At 50.5% G+C, this 24,524-nt stretch overlaps 7 protein-coding genes across 7 annotated transcripts; 3 read left to right on the top strand and 4 right to left on the bottom strand.

Annotated features, from left to right (window-relative positions):
• Positions 1–1,301: 1,301 nt before the first annotated feature.
• Positions 1,302–2,155, top strand: POX_c04325 (uncharacterized protein; the record flags this gene model as incomplete). Its single annotated transcript, XM_050113205.1, has 3 exons — positions 1,302–1,422; positions 1,536–1,612; positions 1,721–2,155. 3 exons carry the CDS (start codon positions 1,302–1,304, stop codon positions 2,153–2,155), a joined length of 633 nt encoding a protein of 210 aa, XP_049970761.1.
• A 753-nt stretch (positions 2,156–2,908) lies between these two features.
• On the top strand, positions 2,909–4,525 carry POX_c04324 (Eukaryotic translation initiation factor; the record flags this gene model as incomplete). The annotated part of the gene is made up of 2 exons (XM_050113204.1): positions 2,909–3,149; positions 3,399–4,525. The coding sequence occupies 2 exons, from the start codon at positions 2,909–2,911 to the stop codon at positions 4,523–4,525; spliced, it is 1,368 nt and encodes a 455-aa protein (XP_049970760.1).
• Positions 4,526–6,373: 1,848 nt separating this feature from the next.
• On the bottom strand, positions 6,374–7,030 carry POX_c04323 (Uridylate kinase; the record flags this gene model as incomplete). The annotated part of the gene is made up of 3 exons (XM_050113203.1): positions 6,374–6,712; positions 6,795–6,854; positions 6,938–7,030. 3 exons carry the CDS (start codon positions 7,028–7,030, stop codon positions 6,374–6,376), a joined length of 492 nt encoding a protein of 163 aa, XP_049970759.1.
• A 499-nt stretch (positions 7,031–7,529) lies between these two features.
• On the bottom strand, positions 7,530–7,811 carry POX_c04322 (uncharacterized protein; the record flags this gene model as incomplete). The annotated part of the gene is made up of 1 exon (XM_050113202.1): positions 7,530–7,811. One exon carries the CDS (start codon positions 7,809–7,811, stop codon positions 7,530–7,532), a length of 282 nt encoding a protein of 93 aa, XP_049970758.1.
• Positions 7,812–8,156: 345 nt separating this feature from the next.
• Positions 8,157–8,804, bottom strand: POX_c04321 (uncharacterized protein; the record flags this gene model as incomplete). Its single annotated transcript, XM_050113201.1, has 1 exon — positions 8,157–8,804. One exon carries the CDS (start codon positions 8,802–8,804, stop codon positions 8,157–8,159), a length of 648 nt encoding a protein of 215 aa, XP_049970757.1.
• An 8,862-nt stretch (positions 8,805–17,666) lies between these two features.
• Positions 17,667–19,316, top strand: POX_c04320 (Major facilitator superfamily transporter mfsA; the record flags this gene model as incomplete). Its single annotated transcript, XM_050113200.1, has 2 exons — positions 17,667–17,977; positions 18,056–19,316. The coding sequence occupies 2 exons, from the start codon at positions 17,667–17,669 to the stop codon at positions 19,314–19,316; spliced, it is 1,572 nt and encodes a 523-aa protein (XP_049970756.1).
• Positions 19,317–22,582: 3,266 nt separating this feature from the next.
• Positions 22,583–24,178, bottom strand: POX_c04319 (uncharacterized protein; the record flags this gene model as incomplete). Its single annotated transcript, XM_050113199.1, has 1 exon — positions 22,583–24,178. The coding sequence occupies one exon, from the start codon at positions 24,176–24,178 to the stop codon at positions 22,583–22,585; it is 1,596 nt and encodes a 531-aa protein (XP_049970755.1).
• Between the last annotated feature and the right edge of the window lie 346 nt (positions 24,179–24,524).

Here is a 24,524-nt window from a genome sequence, read left to right as displayed (position 1 = left end):
CCAATAGAGAGGGCGGAGAATGTTAGCTCGGTTAATCCTGCATCCAACCCCAGCTTCAACTGGTCTCGATTCAGCCAAGCGAGTCTCGAGCCAGTTGACTAGAGGCATTTACACCTGCTACGAGCCTCCCATCATGAAACGGCATTAAACCCCATTCCAGAAAAGGGGGGGGGGGGAGAAGAAGAAGAAGATGGCGAGGGCACCGAGTGCAGTTGATCCACAGATGGTGATCCCAGCGTGTAGCCGGGTACAGTCTCTTGTAAATCGTCAACGCAGCCGTGTGATCAGGTTGACAGACACTTCATGGACCCCCGATCCAATCGCGTTGAAAGTCTGTTCGGTGCCTTTTTCTCGCACCACACGTATTACACCCTGGTTGAGCCATTACTGGTGATCCAGGACCACCCCTATGACTGGCGGTCCCAATCCAGTTCGGAGGGTTGGACCGTGGACCCGAGTCTGTGGTCTTAAGCCATTTCCCTGGACCTTTCGGAACTCAATTGTGGTCCTGCTCAAATTTCCCTCTCCATAACAGCCCACATTTCCATGGGCAAGTTCCTCGTGCTGACCCAAAGCCGTGAGCGCAGCTGTGCGCCGAAAAAGAGGGGACTGGGTCAAGTATGTCAAAATGCTCTGTGCTCGCCCAGCTTGATCCTCCCCTAGAGTGACGACTCACAGAGCACGCTATCAACGTGGAGCCGTTGAGGGGTGAGCAAAAAAGACAAAAAAAAGCTTTGTCCAATGTCCGGTATCTTCGGGGAATCTCAATTTCCTGGTATGTGATGGCAAGTCATCTTTGTTGCCCTGCCGGTTACCCTGGCAGAGTGCGGACACCATTTCGCCCGACTGGGTGTCGGCACCTCTGCATTGAGACTAGTTCCACGGGGAGTTTGGGACTAGCGATGGTAATCTTGAAGATGAAGGAGCAAAGGGCCGGGACCCATTTATTATTTCGCTTTCCGTTGGTCTGATTAGTGGCCGTGGATGCATGGAGTGGCAGGGGGACTCCATCCCGGTCATGATAGTATGGCCCTGGAGATGAACACGCCGCGACGAGGAGTCGGCTGCACGGATCGTGCCTGCCATTCCCGGCTTTGTTGACCTGCACCACCTTCCCAAGATTCTCTTAGCTCGCTTTGGTTGTCTTAAGTCTTATCCTTCCTAACACCCCCCCAGCCGTTTTCTTCCTCTCCTCTTCTCTCTGTCTCCGATCAACAACCTTCCATTGGGACTCCACGATCATCCTGCCTCCAAAGCCATCTGCCACACTCACCTCCACATCCACTCCATTAATCTCCACGATGGTTCGCTCTATGGTCGTCTTGTCGGCGTTTGCTGCCACTGCGCTCGCCCAAAGCTCCACCTACAGCTACACTTTCCCTCAAGGATTTAACCTGGGCCTGGTCGACTCGTCGACAAAATGTATGTTTGAACTCTGTCAACCCCCTCTCATGCTGCGTGAAAACGCAGGACGGAAACAAGTGAATCAGAAACCCTCCAAAATCAACCCACTGACTCAGCCCTGTTTGCCTTAGCCTCTTGGTGCGAGGGCCAGCGCAACACATGCCCTCAGATCTGCGGCGGTGCCGCCAGCCAGAACACCTGTATCGATGTAAGTGATTGCAACGCGTTGCGGACGACGCCCCGTCGCGATTGGAGTGACTTGGATAGGCGAAAAGATTGACGATCGCGGGCAATCGCTGACTTTTCTTCCCATCAGGCCACGCTGCAGTTCAACTGTGTCTGTGTTGATGGCAGCCAGCCTAATGTCACTGCTTACCAAACCACGATCCCATTCTACGTTTGCAACGCATACATTGGCCAGTGCCTGGCGAACAACGCCGGTCAGCTCGACGCCCAGGAGGCCTGCAAGGAAGTCCAATGTGGTAACAAGAATGCCACCGATTCTTCTTCCTCTTCTTCTTCTTCTTCCTCCTCCACCACCGCTGCGTCTTCTTCCGCGTCCAGCGAGAGCACCGGCACAGCCTCTTCCACCATGATCGCGGCCGTCTCCGCCACGGACGCCAGCATGACTGCCTCCTCCAGTGCGGCCGCCACTACCACCCACAACGCGGCTCCTATCGTCGGTCTGGAGGGTTATTCCACCGGCATCATGGCCGGTGCCATGTTCCTCGCTGCTCGCCTCTTCCTGTAGAGCGCGTCTTTTTACAGAATGTTCGGTCGCTATTCAGTGAAATGTCACCCATCCCTCCTGGCGAAATGGCATCACTTGACGCGACCGCGCGAGTGCCGGTGTTGGCATTGCCCATTATTTTTTTCCCCAGCGCGATAATGACTTGCTGATGTTGAATTGTGTTTTCCTTCTGCGCCTGGTCATCTCCCTCTCTGCTTTACTTGATTCCCCGTTCTGAATGCCCCTCTCGGCGCTGGTGTTGATCCTCTTATCCATGAAAACGCGCGTCTGTCCTTCCTTGTGTATTAGCGGTGCAGTTAATTTTCTGCCTGCATGTGACGGTCGCAATCCATTAGCAGACTATGGTCTTAATCAATCCGTCGTCATCATTGACCCTCTCTTCTCCTAATCGCTCGATTGGGGACGTGCTGAGCAATCCCACAAGATCTTTTTTTTTAAAAAAAAAATAATAATAATAATTCAGAATATCAAAAAAATACATCAGAGCGTACACGTTGGTCGTTGGTAGCAGGGACGAGTTAGTTTGGTCAAAGGTCAGCGTGGGTTTACTGATGGGGAACTGGGTCCAGAGCTGGAGAGGTACAATGGGAATTGGTGATGCGCCAGTTGGTGTTCCTTTCGCCAAGACTTTTTTGGCACACACTGAAATTTCTCAACTTATCGATACGACTCCACCATCAAAGAACCTGCCTCTCTTCTCCCCCCCCCCTCTCTCTTTCTACCCTCCATAAACACAACACATCCTCCCTCATCATGCCCGCTCCGACTAATACCCTCCTCATCGAGGGCTCTTTCTCCGAGCTTGCCGAGGAATTCGCCCAGTACATCGACACCCTCCGCAAAGAGGGCAACCTCCAGTCCGAGATCGCCCCGCTCCTCGAGCCCATTCGCCAGCAGGAACAGTCTGAGGGCGAGGCCGACCTCAAGCAGCGCGATGAGGTTCTGAAGAAGTTGGTGGGCGCCGCCGCCGTGTTGAACGGTGCTCCTGAAAAGGGTGAGTTGGAATCTCTTTTGCGAAATGAAGGATGAGCGGCAGGGACGACATGTGGCGGCAGACGTGAAACGGACAGTGAGAAGGAAGGGAAAAAAAGATGAAGAAGAAGCGACTCGTCAAAATATACGCCGAAACGTTGAATTGTGATGATTTGCGACAAGAGGGGGAGGGAGAGAGATGGGACCACAAGGATATCGCTCTTTGCGGGACTGATTTACTGACTGAACCTCGATTTGTTTTGCATGATAGAGATTACTCCTTCCTACAATCTTCTGGTCCACCTCGTTCACCAGTCGTCCAACGCCGATGTGTTCCTCCCTCGCATCTGCACCTATCTCGCCAAGCCCATCACCACCTCTCCTCAATTCGGCCCAACTCTGGCCATCTCCATCCTCACCACCATCTTCAACACCTTGAACACCAATGACTCCAGCCGCTATCACGTTCTTCTGGCCATCGTGGCCGTGATCCGCCAATCGGGCTCCGGATACGCCTTCGAGGCCCTGAAGCCTCAGCTCGCTTCACAGTTGCCCACGTGGTTGGCCGCCTGGGAGTTGGATGAGGAAGAGATCCAGAAGGTGCACCTGGCCATTGCCGACGCCGCCACCGCTGCCGGCGACGACGACCTGGCCCAGACCCACGTTGTGCAGGCCCTGCAGACCATTCCTGCGGCTGAGGCCACCAAGCCCGCCGCCCGTGACTTGGCCGTCCGCGCGCTCGCCTCTGCGCTGCGCCGTCCCACCGTGTTCGACTTCACTCCTTTGACTGCTTCCGACGCCGTTCAGTCTCTCCGCTCCAGCGACAGCACCCTCTTCGAGCTGCTGGAGATCTTCACCTCCGACACCCTTGACGCCTATGAGGAGTTTGTTGCAGCCAACCCTCTGAGCTCCATCTCAGGTGGTGTTCTCGCCGAGGCAGCTGATGCCCTGCAGACCAAGATGCGCCTTCTGACGCTCACCTCGTTGGCCTCTTCCACGCCCTCCCGCTCTCTTCCCTACGCCACCATTGCCTCCGCTCTGCGTGTGCCTGCCTCTGACGTTGAGATGTGGGTCATTGACACGATCCGTGCCGGTCTTGTGGAGGGCAAGCTCTCGCAGCTCAAGCAGGAGTTCCTCATCCACCGCGCCACTTACCGCGTGTTCGGTGAGAAGCAGTGGGCCGAGGTCCAGGGTCGTCTGATGGTCTGGCGCCGCTCCCTGGAGGGTGTTCTCGAGGTCATTCGCACCGAGCGTGAGCGCTTCATTCGTGAGGGCATCCAGGCTGCCGCCGACCAGGAGAACGCTGCCACCCAGGGCAAGACTGGTGACAAGTCTCGTGCCGGTGGTGACCGAAGGCGCCACCAGCAGCCCCGCGAGGTTGAGCCCGTTGCCGAATAGATTTAAAAACAGACTCTCCCGTTATACTGTCGAGGCGACGAAACTTGCAGGCCGGGTTGTGGACTTTGGATAGGAGAAATGATACCAAGAAGTATTGCATTGGAGAAAGGTGTTTTATTTTCTTTTTCTATTTCTGGCAATAAAAATGAAACCCCAGGAAGCAAAAGCAAGAGAGGGAAAAAAAGAACACCCCCTCAGGGATATATTGAACAACACGAGAATCTTTCAACGTCTTTTTTTTTGTTTCCCTTGGTTCATTTTTCAACCGATTCCGATTGGATTTGATACTTTCTTCGCGCTCATAGAGCATAGAGAAGGAAGGACAACCCTTTTTCTGCTTTTGCTCGCTCCTCTTGTGGATGTTTGTTTTCCTACCGAAGTTCACTCATCTCGGCCTCCGAGCTTTACATTGAATCGCTGCCTCTGTGATTCTATTTCCTTGTCCTCTTTTCCTCTCCCGTCTCCTTTTCTTGTCTATCCCCCCCCCATTCACGGTGGCAACCCTTTGTTATTTTTTTTCATTCTTTTCTCTCTTCCCTCTCAAACTATACACTCTTGCCCTCTTGTTCCCATCCCCCCTTATTTCCTTTTCCACGCCGTTGATACTGGGATCCCCACGAGTCATGTCATGTTTGTTATCCTTGTCCTTATTCTTTTTTTTGGTATCCTCTGATCTTGATCTTGATATTGTCGATTTGATCTGCTCTACGGGATCAAACCTCTTTTGCAAAAGCCTCAGGCCTCGTTTGGCTTAAGGTCCATCTACTCGGGGGTCTGATCCTGGCATGCTCGGGTTTAGAATATCCAATAAAAGAATACTTTTCCTTCTTTCCTTTCGTCTTCTTATAGCTTGTTTGACTCGTATTGGTGGAAATCGTCTCGTAGACGGCGAGGAGTATCTTACTTAGACGCTTTTTCACAGACACGCAGAACTCTCACTGGCAGTGCCCAGTATTCAAAGTATATAGGTAGGTAGGTAGGTAGGTGTGCTGAATTCTAGAAGAATAACAGAAAGCCACTCTATCATTTCCACCTCAGCTACCTAACCCCTGTGAATGGTTGACTACCTATAGAGGAAGTATCTCTGACATAGTATAAAGTACAGGGCAACAGCACAGTACAAGCGCAGTGGTGTATGTCTAGCCTACCTGACGATTGGTCATTAACCAGAATCTATAGTACCCAAGGTTTTGATATACATTATTATCAAAGGATGTCATTTCGAAAGAAAGAAAAAACAATAGCTCAGTCTTTTGATCCGTCGGTGTCTTTAAAGTTCAATTTTCTGATGGATAAATGGATATAGACCTTGTTATCTTTAAGTTACCGGGTACTTGTCCATTTCTTCAAGGAGTCGATTGAGAGTAGGCTGGTTGGAAGATGCAAAGGCATAGGTTGAGATGCTTTCCAGATGTTGAGCAAAGCTCGTAAGGGAGTAGCATGGACGAGTGTGTGTATGGTATGTATACGGGAGTTATTCTCGACGTGGCTATTGTTGTTGAAAGGGAATGATTTTAGCACGTTCATCTTGGTGGTTCAGATGAGGTTTTATGTTGAAGAAGGGAAGGATGGGTGAATGTCTCTGTATATCTCATTCAATTACACTCAAGTATCTACATCAGCCGACTAGAAACGAAAACGCAACAACGCGACGAAAAAAAAAGGCACCACAAAAAGAAGAAAGATAACCAGGTTTATGTAGTCTTTGAATTTCCTTCCCGACCCGAGATTAGATCCCTATTCCCCCCCGCACTCACTCCTTAGAGGTTGCTCCAGGAATTCCTCCTAGGGTCATATTCTAGGCAAGCAGGTAGGCAGGTAGGCAGGCGGTCGTCCTCCTCCATAGCTTTATGAACGAGCCTGCAGACCACGAGCCTCGATTCCCTTCTTGACCTGAGAATACACCTCCTCAACTGAGCCCGTGGCCTTGATGTTCACCACCTTGCCCTTCTTCTCGAAATCATCCACCACGGGCATGGAAGTCTCGACAAAAGTGCGGAATCGCTTGCGGATCGACTCGGCGTTGTCATCGTCACGGCCGCTCGTCTCGCCGCGCTTCAAGAGACGGGCTTCCATCACATCCTCGGGGCAATCGAGGAAGAGCACCAATTCCGACGGGCAGACTGTCTGCTCGAAGAAGACGGCCTGGTCGAGCTTGCGCGGGAATCCATCGATCAGGAAACGGGCCTTGGTGGGGGGCAGGCGGGTGGTTGTCGAGGAACTCGCGCATGGCGTTGGAGAGGAGGTTGACGGTGACTTCCATGGGTACGATCTTGCCCTCGGTGATGTAGGTCTTGATCATCTCGCCGTATTGACTGCCTTGGCGGAGCTGTTCGGCGCGAAGAAGATCGCCGGCAGAGAGATGGGCGAAGCCATAGTCTCGGACGAGGTTGGCCGACTGTGTGCCCTTACCACTGCCAGGACCGCCGAGGAAGAAGACGACGGTGACTTCTTCAGGGGAGAAGCGGGGGAGGTGGTAGTGGAGGCGGAGGTGGGAGGAGCCATTGCGAGCGGGATCGGGGTGGTGATCGTGGTGAAGAGCGAGGAGGATTAGAGAAATTTATGGAAGAAGAGTAGTTTCCGTGGAGATCGAGAGCAAAGGCAAAAAGAACGTCCAGGGAAAGAAAGATCACTGGGGTTTGTTTATGCGGGGCGGTGGTGAAGTTTACTTTTTTCCGGTTTAATTCAGGGGAGGGAAGTTTAGGGGATGAGGGGCAAAAGTAGAGCAGGCGGTCGCTGCGGGACGGACTGCGCAGTCGAGGCAATTGGGTTGGTTCACGCTGGACGGTCATAGAGCTGGAAGTACTGGGCTGGGCTAGACCTCACGGCGCTTCGAGTCTGGCAGACTCACGGACTTGTCGAGCTCCAAGGGTGTCGAGCGTCCTATGGGGAACTCGGCCCATACCAAGTTGAAAAGCTTGACTCTATTCCCTCTAGGTGTACTTCCTAATGTCTCTCCACCCCGTGCTGCGCGCCCTGGTCCAGGTTGGTTGGTTTTTTTTTCTTAAGTTTGACGCTGAGGAGCCTGTCCAGTGCGAGACTTGACGAGAAGAGCATATGACCCAGATCCAATGGCCATGATAATGACGATGGGGAGGACCTTGAATTGCGATCGGTCGTTCTGCGGTGCGGGAGATGGGCGCCGGCTCGAGGAGGAAGACTGAGGCGCGTTGTTGGAGGACAGCCGGGACGAAATCGAGGATCGCATCAGGTACCGAGCAGGAGAGATTGCAGATTGAGAGAGGACTCCTCCCCTAGTGAGACGGCGTGCAATGGACAGAGACATGATGGACGACACAGATGATGAGCGAAGGGAGAGAGAGAGAGCGAGAAAGGAGAGGGTGGATGAGGTCACGAGAGATGCGAGATGAGGAAAAGCGGAGAGCCTGAGAAAAAGCAGAGCCGCAGCCTGGAGATGCCGGAAGGAGTTTAGAGTGGATTGCTTCACGCTGCAGTAGACGCAGGACAGAGACCCTCCATTTCAATTGCATCCTCGGTGAAAAGAAGAAATCAATAAAAATAAGTTTCTATCCTGTACGCTTTCTATGGATATTGTTTTGAGTGAAATTGATTCATCTCGGTGACTCGTCGTAGGGAATGTGTGCTCCAAGTCAGGTTCAACTAGTTCTAGTTACTGTCGAACTAGACCACACTTGTCACAATTGCACTCCATGCAACTATCCAATCGATTCCAAACCGCCTGGAGATATACATTTGTCAGGTTCTGACGAGAGTCATAACCTCGTCGAGCCATCTCATCCATCTCATCCGCATGCGAATCCACCATAATCCCTTTTCCTTCCGCCATCACCGGCATCCATCGAAGTCTACCGATATGCAACGCCAGCATGTCGAGAATCATCGCAATATCCGAGACAGGCGCATGCCTCCGTCGCAGTAACTCAACTGCCCAGGACAAGGTATCCCGCACAGTCCCATCCTTGGAGCAAAGGCGGCCAAAATTAGCCTCGGCGCATGGATCGATCTGCTCGAATCCTTCGGGGAGGTCTTCGTCCTCGCCGTTTTCTGTTTGGAGACCAAGAGTGGACATGGATATAGATATGGATGCAGTCTCGACTAGATCAAAATCTTCCGCGTTCAGAGATCTCAAGGGTGGCGGTGTTCCGAGGATTTCAATGTCCCTAACCATATCCTCGAGGCCGGTGCTGATCTCAATGTGAGCTGTTTCTGGAACAGGTTCTGTAGTCAATACTCTAGCCCACTCCAGGAGCTTCTCGCGAAAAATTTGACGATCTCGCATGAATATCTCAGGATCCATTGTGCGGGGACTCATACACACTTTCAGGCAGAAACTGATGACCAAGTACCATGCCACGTTTGGAAGCAGGTATGAGGGGTAATGTCAAATGGCAATCACCGTCTGTCTGGATTTCTGACTCTTGACTGTCCCAATGACTGGAATGGCTTTATCGGGTTTTCTGCGGGCACGTTTATATAATTATTTTGTGGTCTGTGAGGTGAGCCTAGGCCGAGCTGCAATGTCTATTGTCTTTCTTTTATGAACAATGGTCGTAGATATTGTCTTGAGCTTGTCTTGAGAACTTTTAAAGGTGGTTTTTGAGCTCATTAATAAAAGATTCTTTTTATTGTTGGAATATAGCTCGGCCATTGTCAAATTAAGATATAGCAGAGGCGATCACTTGGTGCTTTCGCAAAGCAATACACATCGAGGATTTTCCTCATCATACACCTCGGTATCGCTGCCATTTCTCACATTCAGAGAATTCTGCGGGTTGCAACTTTGGAACAGTTTAGTAATGTGGCACGATATAGATGACCTCGTCGCTATAATCAACAGGGTCGAAATGCCCATTTCCGTGTGGTTATCACGACGGAACTTGCGGGGATCACGGGCAAACGTCCACATGAGGTCTCGCTTTTTTCTAAGCTCTACCCAGTGAAGCACTGGCAACGTAGATCAAAAAGTCACACTCAAAGATAAGAGAGTCGAATTCTTTTCATGCTTTCAGCAATCATTATCGTCAAACTAGGCAGCATCGGTGGGTCTCATTGAGAATTCTCGCTTCTTCCCATAGTGTTTGTTCTCCTATCTCTCGATTTTGTAGTACATCACCAGAGAATTACCTATCTATTTTTGTAGGAGAGCCATGACCCGGATAAGACGTCTCTTTGGAGAGTAAACCCAGATTCATGCAAGTGAGCAGGTCGGGAAGCTCCCTCCTAAACGTGATGCCTGTACCTGAAGGAGCTGTCTACAGGAGAGAGAAATCCATGTGTGCATACGTAGGATAGTTCGTGTCTGCTACCTATGAATCGAAGAAGTTTTGGCATTTGTGTGATAAACCACAGGCTGCTTGCCTTGGGCTCGGTGTTTCCATATATTTACTACTCAAAGTCCAGATAGAAGGCCATGTGTGCTGCTGTTTCTTCCTCCCAATAACTTGCTTGAACAGAAGGGATAGCTTCCTGATTCTCGACGCATGTAACATTTGACGTGAAGGGTGCTTATGATACATTCCCACCACTCTTCCAGTGCACCGGGTACCGAGTTCAGAATCTCTAGTCCAAGACCTATGAATATTTGGACAAAGGCTCGATACCCCTGGCTAGAACAGAACCGCACTTGATTGGATACATTGTTCCAGAGAAAAATCCGAGTGTAATTGATAAAGATATAATCGTGGCATATTTGAGCGGACACCATCTTTTTGAATCCTACTTCTTGACCCCGTATCGTCATCGGGTTCATTATCGCCATTAAGAACTATACCGATACGCTGGGTCTCGACAAAATCAGCCACTGGCTCAGAAAAGCTTGCAAAATAAATACAGTCGAATGCCATGCGCACATTGCTCTGAAGACGGTTGTCAACCAGTATTATCCTGTATCATCCTCAGAGATGGCCATTTATATCCTGTTCAAATATCATGTTTCAAAACGATGGTGACATGTGAATGTTATCTTCTCCGAGAGAATCCAGCAAACGATTAAGGTTGCGTGTCAGATAACGCCTAGGCTATAAAATCATATCTGGTGAGTACCCCTTTTCTCATTTGTTACCATGATGGTCTGGGCCCCATCTCGTACAGACTGCATTAATGTACATGGGTACCATCGAGTGGTCTTGTGCCCATTTCTGGCACTGGCTCCAGAATTCCAAGCGATCAAACATGATAGTATGTGTCACACACGTCAGGCTCACCTTGTACATTGCGAATAGCAGTCGGCAATTCAAGTCCATGTTAGCGATAACTTTTTTCCTCGTACGTAGTGGTCAAAGCTGATGGCACGATCTGTCTGTACAGAATACTGTGCTTCAAGGTCCAAACCGGGCAAAGGGACTGGGTCCATCGCAAAAGAAAGACGGATCTCTCGTGGCCAGACCCCATGGTGGGAGTCGTGTGCGATTTTGCCAATAAAGGAACTATTCGAGGAATACAATTCTCACGAGAGTTCAGTTGCAATCGTCAAGATGACAAGACTCGAACGTTCAGGGCCTACGGGGCAGGAGATTACGGATTTCTCACACCTCATGTGCAAACTTTCTTTTCAACGAGTAGACACTCCCCAGGAAGGAGATTCTCTCATGCAGGAAACGGTCATGAGAAAGTTACTTGATGTGCGTGTCATGTCTGTCTACTCGAGATCGAGAGGTGAAAGGATACTGGCGCACGGAGCGCTGCAAATGCGATTAAAGTTGAAGGATTCGATGATGATGATGATGATGATGAAATGTCTTGGGAGGTTCTTGAGGTGATTCGTCTAGGTCCTGTTGAATTCCTCTAGGTGTAAGCGGGGGACTTGTTTGCGTCCACTGCTTCGTGTCGGTGTCTAATCCAGATCGGGGCCCGTATCATGACTCCATCACATCGCTTTATCTTCGGGGGGTTGGCGATTAAGTTCAAATTGGAGTTTGACCTTTGGTCTCCAGTCTCCAAGTGTCCAGAATACACTTTCAAAGGGTTCTTCCCTCTTTGCGCACCGTCTCATACCTGATTCAATTACATAGATGTCAGATTAACTTCCACGAAGCGAAAGCCCAGTCAATCCAAAGCTTGAATCCTGTCAGAGTCAAAAGTAGTATTGAACCAATGGAATAGCACAACAATTCAGATCGACTCTTTTCGCACGCACAAACTGATCTGGTACATCCTTTGAAACTATGAATGTCTCTCCAACATTCCCCTCTCTTATCCTATGATCATGACTCCGAAGATAATGAATGTTTCTCTACTCAGCAAAATTATCGCCATCCCGCATCCAGCCGATCATTCCTACGACTGTCAAGAATAGTCTTCCCCCCCCCCTTCTGACCCAAAGGCGTCCGCCTTCTAGATGCAACGAGTGATCGGCAAGTTTGCAGACTCTCAATCGACAACTTACTCTACACAAAAACTTTAAAAACTGGCGGAAGCACAACCACCGAGTAATCTACTGACGTGTGTCGAATCTGTTGATCGTCAAAACCTACCTTTTTCTTTTTTTCCCTCCCCTCTCATGAAACGTCTCCTGTGGACGTGACGCATGCAAAGAAGAAAAAAGAAAAGTTAATGAGACACATAGAGTGAATGGAGAAATGATCAACAATGTGAAGGAATACTATTTCCGACATGCAAGACAGCGTGCTTTCACGCGAGTCCAGACACAGTTAGAGCCTGCTGCAGCATGTAGCGGTGCGGACCAGTTCCCGCCAGAAGGGCGCTTGGCTTCGGTCATTTGGTGACAACCTTTTTTTTTGTTTTGTTTTTTTTCTAAGTAAAATAGATTGTTCTATTCAAATTACCCTCAGCACGGATTTGAATCATCTCGGTTCTGCCGCGTTTCTTTCTTCCAGAACAGAAACCCACCTTCTGACAAAGGAAAATTGCGAACCTACAAGGAAATCTTTTTTTTTACCTTCCTCATCTTTGGAAAAAAAAGAATCTAACCGATTTGAGTGGATCCAGGGAAATTTCACACCGTGCTGATGTCATCGGGAAGCCCACTACCCGTCCTCTTAGTAAGTGACTGGTACAGTTGGGGGGACTCTGTTAGCCCAAGGTCGATGTGAGTGGTTGTTGGAACGAGTATGATCCTGAGGCATATATTTCCCAGACTTCGACTAGTGTGGGTCGACGCACTAACAGGTACACCGCGTTCTAAGTGGGCATCTGGATGGAAACTGTTTTTGAGGGGGGCGGGGGGAATGTACAGTAGGGCCGGGATGTACGTGGATTCGAATCACTGCCAAGCCGTGCGATGCTACCCAACGTGCTGGAGGGAAAGGTGGGCTGGAAATTGGTAATTTGGAGTTTTCAAGAGAGGGGACAATTTTCCCTAGGGTGATTCAATTTTCAATTCTTTTTTTCTAAATTTTTCTTGCAAGTGAAGAAGGTGAAGAAAGAACAAAAAAAAATTGTAAAATGAGTTATATCACGAGCTGAGATGGACTGGAGAGCCTCGGTCCTGATCTTGTAAAGCAGGGGAGCTAGCAGCATTCATGGGAAATATCGGAGTCACTGTAAGCTGGACGAGCCAACTTGAAGGTGAACCGGTTATATTGATTGCATGTGCCTGTATGGTATGATGCTACCTTGGAAGATTTTGTACTTCAGCGAGAGTGTTTATTGTTAAGTTTGTACGGAGGAGAATTCACCAGTGTCGGGAGAACGCTCCAGGTAGGTTGCTGCTCTTGGCATATGCTTGTAAGTATATCAGCGCATAGGTATACTGAGTGTCCAAGATTGATGAGGCAGGAATGGCGAACGACTCGATGGTGATAGCGGTGGTGATCAGCATTCTACCTCGAGCCCTTTTCATTGCCTAGATACTCGAGATGCTATCGATGTACCGGTTCAATGCGACTACAGGTTCACGCCCAGTGATCGTATCACTGCTGCACCTTATTTCAACCCACGGTGCTGTATTCGGACTGGGATGTATAGAGTCGATCACAACTGTCGATGGAACACTCATCGGCTTCGATGCCCCTGGCTAGAACCGCCGATCTTGAGCAAGGTGGTCGGGAGTATCCAGAGATGATTTACAGAAGAGATACACCTTTCCATCATCGACATCCTCGAGCCGTTTCGGGACTGACCTCATATCCAGGTACTAATCGCCAATCAACCACGTGGCCAGCTTTTCAACCCCTCTCCATGAACAAGCCGATCAAGGTACGTCCATGATCTGAATGCCATCCAAGTTCACGACCCACTCCCCTACAGTGAAGATCTGGGGAACTGCATCGCTGATCAAACATGTCGATGTTCAAGTGGGAAAGACAAAAAGAAGACATCGAGAGGCAAAATCGATCTGATCTAGATGCGGAATAAAGGGGGACATAGAGAGGCCCGGGGTACAGCATATGCCGATTGATCTCGACAATCTTGCCATATTTGGACGTGACACGCTCCGATGGAAGGTTTTCCCCAGAGTTCTTCCCAAAACGGTCTGTCCGAGCTTCATGGTTCTCTATTCCCTTTCCGTCATCCCTAGCGGTAGTCTCACGGTCACATGCGATGGATGATATGAACCATGGTGGTTCTGCTACTCCACATTTCATCTCACGCGTATCAAATGGGACTGAGGCATGTGACACGGCTATTCTTCGCATGCACACTTTTGCGGTGTATACACGCTCCAGTAGTATGGATGGTGTTTTTTTTTCTCCTCCCAGAAATTTCTCCGGGGGCTGATGTTTCCGAGGATCACGCGGTCGTAGCGGAATGTTTCTATGGTGGGGAGACGTGGGGAAGTGTCCTGTACCTATCTTCTGTTTGCACTGCATGTAGATGCCGGCTTCGACACGTGCAGGTGCAGATGCAGAGGTAGATGCAGGCGCAGCTCTGCGCTGTCGATGTGACCTACGTGCTGGAAGAAGCCCTTCCCCCCCCCCTCTGCTCGCAGGACAAGACGACTGGGTGAGGATTGACTTGCGCAACTCGAGATCATACCTCTCCTCTAGCACAGTAACGAGACCTGGGGCCAACACCCGAGACTTGAATCAATATCGTCGGCCCGAGATACAGCGCGACTCCATTCCTACGACTCGTTGTCATTGGTGGCACGGAGATGGTCACCGAGTCCAAGTCATGTCGGCACGGGAAATGAAAAATGCCATGTCTCAGTAAACGGTCGAGTGGACGAGGGGGATGGAGCTCTCCCAATGGCCGAGAGGGGAACGGTGCGTGCTACACTGGCACCAGGCGACGAGTGAAAGTGGATTTTTCAAGCGTCTCGGGTTACACTCTGGGTCTTGGTTTGGGACATAGTAAGCGTTGAAAGCGACCCTGGCCATGATTCAGAAGAGACTGATGGTCCCACGCTACCGTGTGTACAGTACTTCAGTACTTCATGTATCGGGACCAACCCGAATGCCCCCACCATTGTGGAATAATTATCCCCGTCCACGGTTGAGGCCTGAAGGAGGGTGGGAATGTGACTGTCTGAGTCGAGTCGGGTGTCGACTGATTACAGGTCCGGTATTAAGCCAGCCATTGACAGACGTGGCTCGGACCCTCACACGGGATGACGGAATGGCTCGGCATCACGTGTCACTGTAGATCGTCTGGTCGGAAGAATGATCTTCCAGGGCACATTTCATCTTGCCCGTCCGCGGGTCCAGAGAGATGTCTGCATTTGAGGGGAAATCGTGGAGAAGAGTCGTATGAACAGTGGGAAAAAGAGGGGAACCAAAGCAGAGTCAACGAGCCAAGACTTGAAAAGGCGTACCGTCGCATCGACTCTTCATCCCCATGACTTTTTCCAAGACTACTTCAACGCAGTATCGGGAAGGGGAGGGCAAGCCCGCCGACGGACTATAATTCATGATCCTACCGTGGCTGCAGGCAGAATTTTCACAATCACCAATGTCATGGAGCGGCTGAAATTTGGTTCTTTGGCGCCAGGCCAATTTCAAACGAGGTACTCCCCACAAAGAATCGTGGGTTGGATTTCTTTTTGTCATTTTCCTCCTTTTTTTTTTTTTTTCTGGTATCATGGTCTTGGGTCTCCATCACCCCAAGGCCAACTTCCCATCTGGGTGACCGCTTTCTTCTCTCGGTCCCCACGGGGAGCCGAAAGCGATCGCGTCGGTGGCTTGATTGGCAACTCGGTGACCCGCCCTACGGGTCTGCTTTCTCCGTGCGGTCACCCTTCCGGTCGGCTTGGAGTCTGTGGGGCCCAGGTGGTGATGAGTGGGCTTGTCGGAATTCGGGAAAAAAAAGGTTCCAAGGGATGTCCAAAGTAGAGGGAGAGACGCACACAAAGGCCATGGGAGCGGGGTGTGGGGGAGGCGAAAAATGTGACGGTGCGGGTCTTGTGAAGTCGAGTACTCTCGATGTCCGTGTGTCGCCCAGTATGGATGGATAACCATCTCCAGCGCCAATGCTCTTGCTAGAACCCGTCTGTCATCGGCAGAAAGGCGACCCTTATGCCGTTGTAGTCGCTTGAAATCCCAACACACATATCATCGAGACAGGAGGATTTTGTCAAAGCAGTTCTACGATGCTACAGTGTTTCGTGTGTCATGGGTCAACTTGAGTGGTTCCCATCAGTATAGGGTCCATATGGCTCACTGGCTCTTCCTTTTCAAGCCCGGGTTCAAACACTGCTGCTGGCCCGACATCGACTTTCCATAAACGAGCTGAAGCGGCCGGGACAGGGAAAAAAGAAAAGTCTGGTTTCAAACTCCACTGGCCGTCTCGTGTATTCTATGTGATAGGGCAAGAATGAAAGGATGAGAAATCGGGAGAGATTCCTAATCCGGTCAGGATGGTGACGATCGATTCCCACGAGGCTCGGTTCAAGTCGAAAGGAGGGGGAAGTAGAGATTAGATGATACACTGCTCTTACAGAGAGGACTCGTATAACGTCTCTCTACAACTGCACCATAGTGCCGAGTAGCGCACTGCATCATGTCCTGTCAACAGGATCATCCCCTCACGGGTGGCCAACCAGTCTCTCACCCTCAGGCAAAACTGAGCGAGTCCAACCCTACAGACCGAGTGATGCAAGGTCAACGATCGGGTGCGGTGACAAAGAGGCGTCCGGCAGGACCCACGGGTGGCTTGACGGACGAGAACGGGTGGCGCCCAGTAAGCAACCCCAAGCAATCAGTGCTTTGGGCCAAGCACCAAAGGACCAGGGCACGGGTCCCCTTCTTTAGTCCGCCGCACCTTTCCAGGCACTTACGGCTGGTACTCCACTCCGTTGGCTCAGTGCGGTTAGCCCTGTCCTGTCGGTCCTTTTTTTCCACCTAAACTTTCCCTGCCCTTCGAATCCAGTATACGAAGTCTCCAGCACCCTCAGTACACGGTCCTGGCAGAGGGCACATGCAGAGCGACCGATCCTGTACTTTGGGTACTGGCACTCATTTACCCGCCCTCGGGTACTCCGCCACTGACACACCACCGCAATGATGGAGAATCATTATGCTAATAATCGCAATTATATTGGGGGGGTTTTTTTCTCTCTTTTTTTTTCGATGCCTTTGATTTTTCTGATTTTTTTTTCGATCTCTTTGCAGGTTCTGTATGCACCCTGGTATCCATCCAACCGCATCCAAGATGGGAAAAACAAAGTTTCTTTTTTTTTTCAGCCCCCCATCATCATGGAATCCTTGGTGGCGGAGGTATCTCCCGTCGACACCACGAACGGCCGTTGCGCGCGCGCTTGTTCCTTGTGATGCTCTTTCGCTGTCCGCGCTCTCCGTTTGGGCCCTGAGCGGCTCGCAAGACTTGCCTCCATCCAGCGCCGCTTCGGGCAGCCCCCACCTATCGCGGCCCCGTAAAACTCTGCGGCGGGGCCCCCTTGGCTGCGATGGCTCCCCAGATTGGCTTCTGCCGTCGAGGGACTGGTCCGCCCAACCTGCCTTCTTTCACCTCATCCCGGCCGACGTCATGGCCAATGTGCATCGTCTTGGCCCGACCTGACCCGTGGCTGCGGCCAAGCAGCGTTTCTCCGCTCGGAGATGAAGATGGTAGATGGCAGATGCATAAGAACCCTCGTCCCGCTCCCCCCATCGCATGATCATCTGTTCCTACTTCTTCCCCATCTTCCCTTCTTGTCAACACCTTTCCCCCCCCGGACAAGTCGAGCGTCTTGTCTTGATCTGGTCTCGCCTCAAGTCGTCTTGCATGCGCGAAGGAACACCACGATAAGACAACCCCCCTCAAGATGTGGACAACAACATCTGGCCTTCGGGGCAGGAAGCTCCGTCTTGCCATCACTTTGACTTCGGTCATCGGTTTCTCTCTGTTCGGTTATGACCAGGGTCTGATGTCTGGTATCATCTCTGGTAACCAATTCACCAAGGAATTCCCCGCCCTCTACATTCCTCCCAGTGATTCCCCCGATTACTCGGCGTCCTACTCTCAACATGTCTCGGTCCTTCGTGGTGCGGTCACCGCCTGCTACGAACTCGGTTGTTTCTTCGGTGCCATCTTCACGCTCTGCTTTGGTGAGCGCATCGGCCGCACTCGCTGCTCGTCTCCGGTGGTATCCTCATGATCGTCGGTACCGTCATCTCCACCGCTGCCTTTGGCCCTCAATGGGGACTGGGTCAGTTCGTGGTGGGCCGTGTCGTCTCCGGTCTTGGAAACGGTATGGACACGGCCACCATCCCGGTCTGGCAGTCCGAGTGTTTCTCGCGCTCACAACCGTGGTTTCCTGGTCTGCTTCGAGGGTGCCATCATTGCCGTCGGTACTCTGATTGCCTACTGGATCGACTTCGGTCTGTCGTACGTCGAGAGCTCCGTGCAATGGCGATTCCCCGTGGCCTTCCAGATCATCTTCGCCATCCTCGTCAGTGTGGGTGCGTTCATGCTGCCCGAGTCGCCTCGTTGGTTCGTCATGCAGGGCAAGGACCAGGAAGCCCTGCAGGTCCTGGCCGCACTCAACGATAGCTCGCCCGATGCCGAGGATGTGCTCACCGACTTCAACCTCATGAAGGCGGACTTCAATGCCGAGAACGGTGCCAAGGCCAACTGGAAGACCCTCTTCACCTTCGGCAAGACCCAGGAATTCCAGCGCATGATGATCTGTTGCTCTGGCCAGTTCTTCCAGCAGTTCACCGGTTGCAACGCCGCCATCTACTACTCCACCTTGCTGTTCGAGCAGAACCTCAACATGGAGCATCGTCTGTCTCTGATCCTGGGTGGTGTCTTTGCCACTGTCTACGCCCTGGCCACGATCCCCTCCTTCTTCATGATTGAGCGTGTTGGCCGTCGTAAGCTCTTCCTCATCGGTTTCGCCGGTCAGGGTCTGTCCTTTGTCATCACCATGGGTTGCTTGATCGCCGGTGGCACGGGTCCCACCAAGGGTGCCGTCGTCGGTATCTTCCTCTTCATCTGCTTCTTCGCCTTCACCACGCTGCCCCTGCCCTGGATCTACCCTCCCGAGATCAACCCTCTCCGCACCCGTACCATGGCTGCCGCCGCCTCCACCTGTACCAACTGGATCACCAACTTTGCGGTTGTCATGTTCACTCCCGTCTTCTCCGACGCGTCCCCTTGGGGTATCTACCTCTTCTTCGCCCTGGTCAACTTCATCGGCCTTCCCTTTGCGTGGTTCTACTACCCCGAGACTGCCGGTCGTGACCTTGAGGAGGTGGATCTCATCTTCGCCAAGGCCCACATCGAGAAGAAGTGGCCCTACCAGATCGCCAACTCCATGCCCAAGCTCTCCGCCGAGGAGATTGCCGCGATGCTACGCGAGGTGGGTCTGGACCACTCGGACCCCCGTCACTCGTCCGAGCACGAGAAGGCAGAGATGGCCATGTCCAGTGGTAACTCGGACAACGAGCATGCTTCCAACGAGAAGAACTAGAGTCAGAGCCGCAATGGATTTGGCCTCTTGTCTGCCATTGTTTTGATCTCGTCCTTGCTCTCCCATTATTTGACGGTTTTTCCTTTTTTTTTTCTCTTCTTTTTGGCTTTGCTGTTTCCATCCTGGTGACGGAAAGCACGAAACTTGTGATTCACTCTTGCATGATCTATAGAGTGTTTTGATGTCTCTCGCACGATTATTCCCCCAAACTGCGAATTTGCTATTCTTGAACGGTTATTTTTGGCCGGCTCTTGTGGTTTTTTTTCTCTCTTGCTCATTGTTTTTAAAAATGCTGCGTCCAGGATCCCTGTCGACGAAAAAAGCATTGATGTATTTCTGCGATATTCGAGTACTCGAATCTTGATGTGAGAAATAGAGCTCGTCTGACAACGTTCAATATAACACTTGTCATTCAATGTTTCATGGTCTGCTGTAAACTCAATAGCGTAATCATTATCATCTCATCCGAATGAGACACAATCCAACAGTTGGTTAACAAAAACCACCGCTATCTTCTCACTTGGTCAACTCTTCCGCGTTCCTCGGAATCATACCCCATCCTCGCTGCTGCCTCGGACTTTCAACATTCTTTTCTGCCGCAGAATAGTGTCTCGCCATGGAATTTTCTCCCCCCCTACTGCGTAGGTACATATCATTATCAAGGGAGGAACCCACGTGTTTTACAAGGCGATCTCTCGCTATCAATTTCACCTCGCGGGGACAGATTTCCACCTGCCACACGTGCTCGGAACGCGAGCGCAAACCCACCATACTATTGAATAAAGTCCATGTATGCATGCGCTCGTCTGGGAATTGGGCGTCAGAATAACAACATTCTTATTTTTCTATATGAATGGGAGGTACTTGATTTATCCCCTGACTGTTTGGTTCATTCTAGGTATTGATCATCGGACTCGCTCCTTGATTCTATGGAACGGGTATAGGGAAGAGTAGTACTAGTAGTGTGTATATGTATATCGTATAGGTTGATTTGGATGTACCTCCCGTCGTTTGTTGCACACCCCCCCCCCCCCGGATGCGGGAGTACAGTCCCTAGTAGTAGTGGAGAAAAGGTACCCACATCGTAGGTACCAAGTCTTGTAGCTACTTCACGTAGTTGCATCGACTAATCTTGTTTATAGCATTCCCGGACTGAACACGGTGCGGACTGAAGTAGATGACGGTTATCCAGTCTATTCGGGATGAAGATATTCTTCTCGAAAAGAGACATGGGACATCGGAGACAGTTTAAATGTCGGTGTGAGATGTAGATGTAGCGTAGAACTTGATAACAGTACCATCAATGATGTCCCATATAGTACGACTGGTAGGCGCAGGTACATAGGAGTTACTGAGTAGTAAGTAGTCAACAACAGTCCTCCATGAAAAACCCACCCTAGATTCAAAACTCCACATTCTCCAGTTTTCCACCTTCGCTTAAACCAACGATCCATGTGTTTTTTTTTTCCAACGGAGCCTCAGCTCCAGAAACTGGGAATGACTTACCGTACGGGTTGCAAGTACTAAGTACAGTGCATTGCATTGTACAATGTGCCTCCCCCCCCCTCGGCAAGCCTTTCCCGTTCAACCTCTCCCCCCTGTACACCGGGTTAGACCAACCATTCTTGACGCTGGGTGTTGGTTTTTTTTTTTTTTTTTACAATTCTCATCTTGGTCACACAAGTATCTGTGTACATTGCACCGTACCTGAAGGTCATGACCCATAAAGGCAAGGGAGACGAGCTCGGTTCGAGAAGAACCCCGGGAAGTGCTTGGACCTCGCATCGATTAGAGCTCATATTCCAGTTGAGACAGTGAGAAGAAGAGGAGGGGGAGATACAAATCGGATCCGATCGGATCATTGGCGATCGCTATCTCGCGCTCGAGACTTCAAGGCATGCCATGTCAACCTTAGTATAGTTCTTCCAGTAGCAATTAAAAAGGAAAAAAGAAAAAAAAAAAGAAGAAATTCAATAAACACTTCAGAACTAGGCAGGTAAAGCGAGTAGATCCGGTATCCGATTGGGCTTTCGGTGGTTCAAGCCGCCATCCTTGTGGAGAGATTTGAGTTTCTCCTCCTTTTTTGCCTGTCCCCTGTCTGTGAGGTGCACAGACGCGGGGGGTGTGGAGCGTTTTTGTAAGTGCGGGTGTGGCATTGACTCTGTGTGCTTGGACGTGTATATTTGTATTTGTTCATGGGGCGGGAAAATTAGGGAATGAGTTACTTGCTATGGGACTAGGTGATAGGTGTCGGGTGAGTATGTAGAAAGAGAGAGAGAGAGAATTCTGGATTTGTTTTTCCGGTTAATGTCAGTGGGTAATTTCAACGTTCTTCCGAGTCTTTTTCCTAGACTAGATACATCTTATATTTCAATTGGTAAAGGTAAGGGGACTCGTTCAGAAAATCTATTGATGCAGTTCCTGAGAAATAGTCGAGAGGCATATTCAAATAAAGTCGAGGAAACCATAAAATCTGGTACTTATCCGACGAGTTAGAGGACCGTCAAGTACCTAGCTAAGTGATAGGTTTTCCTAGTCTTCAGTTCAACTGATACTTGGATACCTGCGCCTGAGAGAGAAAAGAAAAGCCCGTCATGAGCCGAGGTCTTTAACATCATCTTTACGGATGCAGTCTGCCTCTGTTCTCCTGATGTGGGCAGATGTTGCCTACCCTAGCTTTGAATCTATTTTTCAATCTCGTGTAGCTAGGTAGAGAAGGTGGTCATCATAACAGGCTCGCTCATGCTAATTCTATGCTCTGTCCGATTTCGGGTCCTTCTCGCGTATACGGATGGCAGATGGCAAATGCTCCTCATTTCCAATTTTGACACATTGCGGGAACAATAGATATATTGACGACGGAATCAGCAGGTCGAGCTTAACTTACGGTGTATATTGCACACTTTTAAATGAAAGATCTGATCATCTCTACTTCAATTCGGAGAATTGTGAAAGCCAACGAGGTCTGGTGTACTTTTGTATGCTTTCGTGTATACACTTTGCTGATTATCGCACCTTGAACCGCAAAGGTCCCGCCTTTTCCATTTCGTTTGAGTACATGTACATGCATGAGGCTGTTCTTGAGGCGGTTACATATCTTTAGCTGTGTATGACTAGATCAGAAATTGGGACAATGCACACCATCAAATTGAAGCGACTACCATACACAGGCTTCCGAATCAGAGGAGAGATCAATCCTCATCTATGAAACGACAAGTCGAACAGATAGCAGGTCATAAATTTGACAGCACAAGTTCACTCAGCACCTAATAAGGCTTGAGAGTACTAAACCATCTTTCAAAAAGACTAACCTGTGCCATATTTGCAACAGGAATTGAACCCCACCCATCGCCAACACGCTGAACAATCTGCTTGTCACCTGCCGCAGGCCAATGAGCCAGACCTTTCCCATTAGGATTCCCAGTCTGGATGAAATTAACCCAGTACGCATTCATCTTGGCTGCAATCTGGTAGTCCGCCGCTGTCCAGGGCAAATCGGTCCCATAGAGATTATTGAGCACATAGTTGATCTCCGATTCATGATAGGCACCTTGGTCTTGGCCCGGGGGTGCATGATCCCACAGGTACGTGTAGACGGGGCTAGATGCCTGGGTGCGCCATAGTTTTGCCCAGAGCCAAGTGCCAACCGTGGATCGTTGTGTAAATTGCAGATTCTCGGATGCGGATGCTTGTGAGCTGTTGGCACCGGGGTACAGAGCGAGGAATTCATCGACAAAGGTTCCGCTGTAGGTTGCATTCAGGTCAGCCAGATATTGCTCTACGGTGATGTTGAGTCCGTATGTGGCTCCGCTCTCGTCGCGGGTATTGCCAGTTATGATAGGAACGTCGTTGGCCGGCCCCTTCAAGAGAGTGTTGTAGTAGGTGTCGGGCATGGCGTAGTAATCAAGTGTGGTTGTGAAGACCCATGAGGATGCAGTATTGCCAAAAGAGAACTGGGTGTTATCCACGAATGTGTCATAGGACATTTCCCGCGCTGCGGCGATGGATGTGACATTCTTTGCTGCGAGATACTCTTCGCCCTGGTTCAAGGCAAAGTCCAAAGTTCGGTAATTCTCAGCGAGAGACGAGCACAGAGGGTCATGAGGATCACGAACACCACTCTCGATAATGGCACCTTGGATCAACCCTTTGGTCAGAGGACTGTTCAAAATGTGCTGTGTTGCTGCCGAGCCAGCAGATTGTCCCATGACAGTGATGCGCTCCGGATCGCCACCAAAGTGTGCAATATTTGCGCGAATCCACTTGAGTGCCTCGAATTGATCTAGCATGCCCCAATTGCCGGAGCTATTATGGCCCACTGCGTTCACATTCTCCTTGGACAGCTCTGGATGGGCCATCCAACCGAGGGAGCCAGTTCGGTAGTTGTAATTGACAAAGACAATACCCTTGTCAGCCATTCCACTGCCATCAAAGAGCACATCGGCCGCGGTAGAATACGCAGGATAGCTCCACATAACCACGGGCAGCTTGGCCTCGGAGCTCTTTGCAGAGCTCCAGATGTTCAGATTGAGACAATCCTCCGAGACGGTGTATTCTGGGTTGGACGAGGACGAAGGGCAGATGTCTCCGTAGTTGCGAGCATCCAGAGTATCGTTCCATGGAATCATGGGCTGGGGAGCTCTCCATCTGTTTTGTCCTGCAGTCGAAGCTGCAAATGGGATGCCTTTCCAGACTGTGATATCGCGCCAATGAGTGAGATTGCCGCTAGGCGTTTCATTGAAGGCTGCGTGGCCCCGGACAGGACCATACTGAGTCTGAATCACTTGCTCGTAGAGCGCAGCATATGCAGATCCGCCTTGGGCGAGCAGCGTTAAAGGCAACATCCACACATAGTCTGACATGGTGAAAGATCCGCCAACAGCAGGGCAAACGACTTGACTCGGAGACGTCTCAGGAGGAACGGGCAGTAAAATGAAGTTGTGATGACATCCACAGAAATAATGTCAGGATTCATTCTAAACGACAGCAGATACTTATATTGCCACCGATAGAAGATTCCTTGCTCTCCAAGCAACGCGATGACGCCCAGTTTGACCACGCCATGGCGCATTCAGTCTGCCCGAAGTAATCATAGCATTCAAACGAAGATCCGCCAGCATAAAGCCAAAACGGGAACCGGGCCTAGACCACGCGGCTGGTGAGTAAAAGATCCTAGCTCAATAAGGTCAAGCTTTTGTTCTCGATACT

The sequence above is a fragment of the Penicillium oxalicum genome, chromosome III (assembly GCF_001723175.1).
Source record: "Penicillium oxalicum strain HP7-1 chromosome III, whole genome shotgun sequence".
Taxonomy (NCBI): Eukaryota; Fungi; Ascomycota; class Eurotiomycetes; order Eurotiales; family Aspergillaceae; genus Penicillium; species Penicillium oxalicum.
Note: the sequence above shows the minus strand (reverse complement) of the source record. Positions and strands in the feature narration are given on the sequence as shown.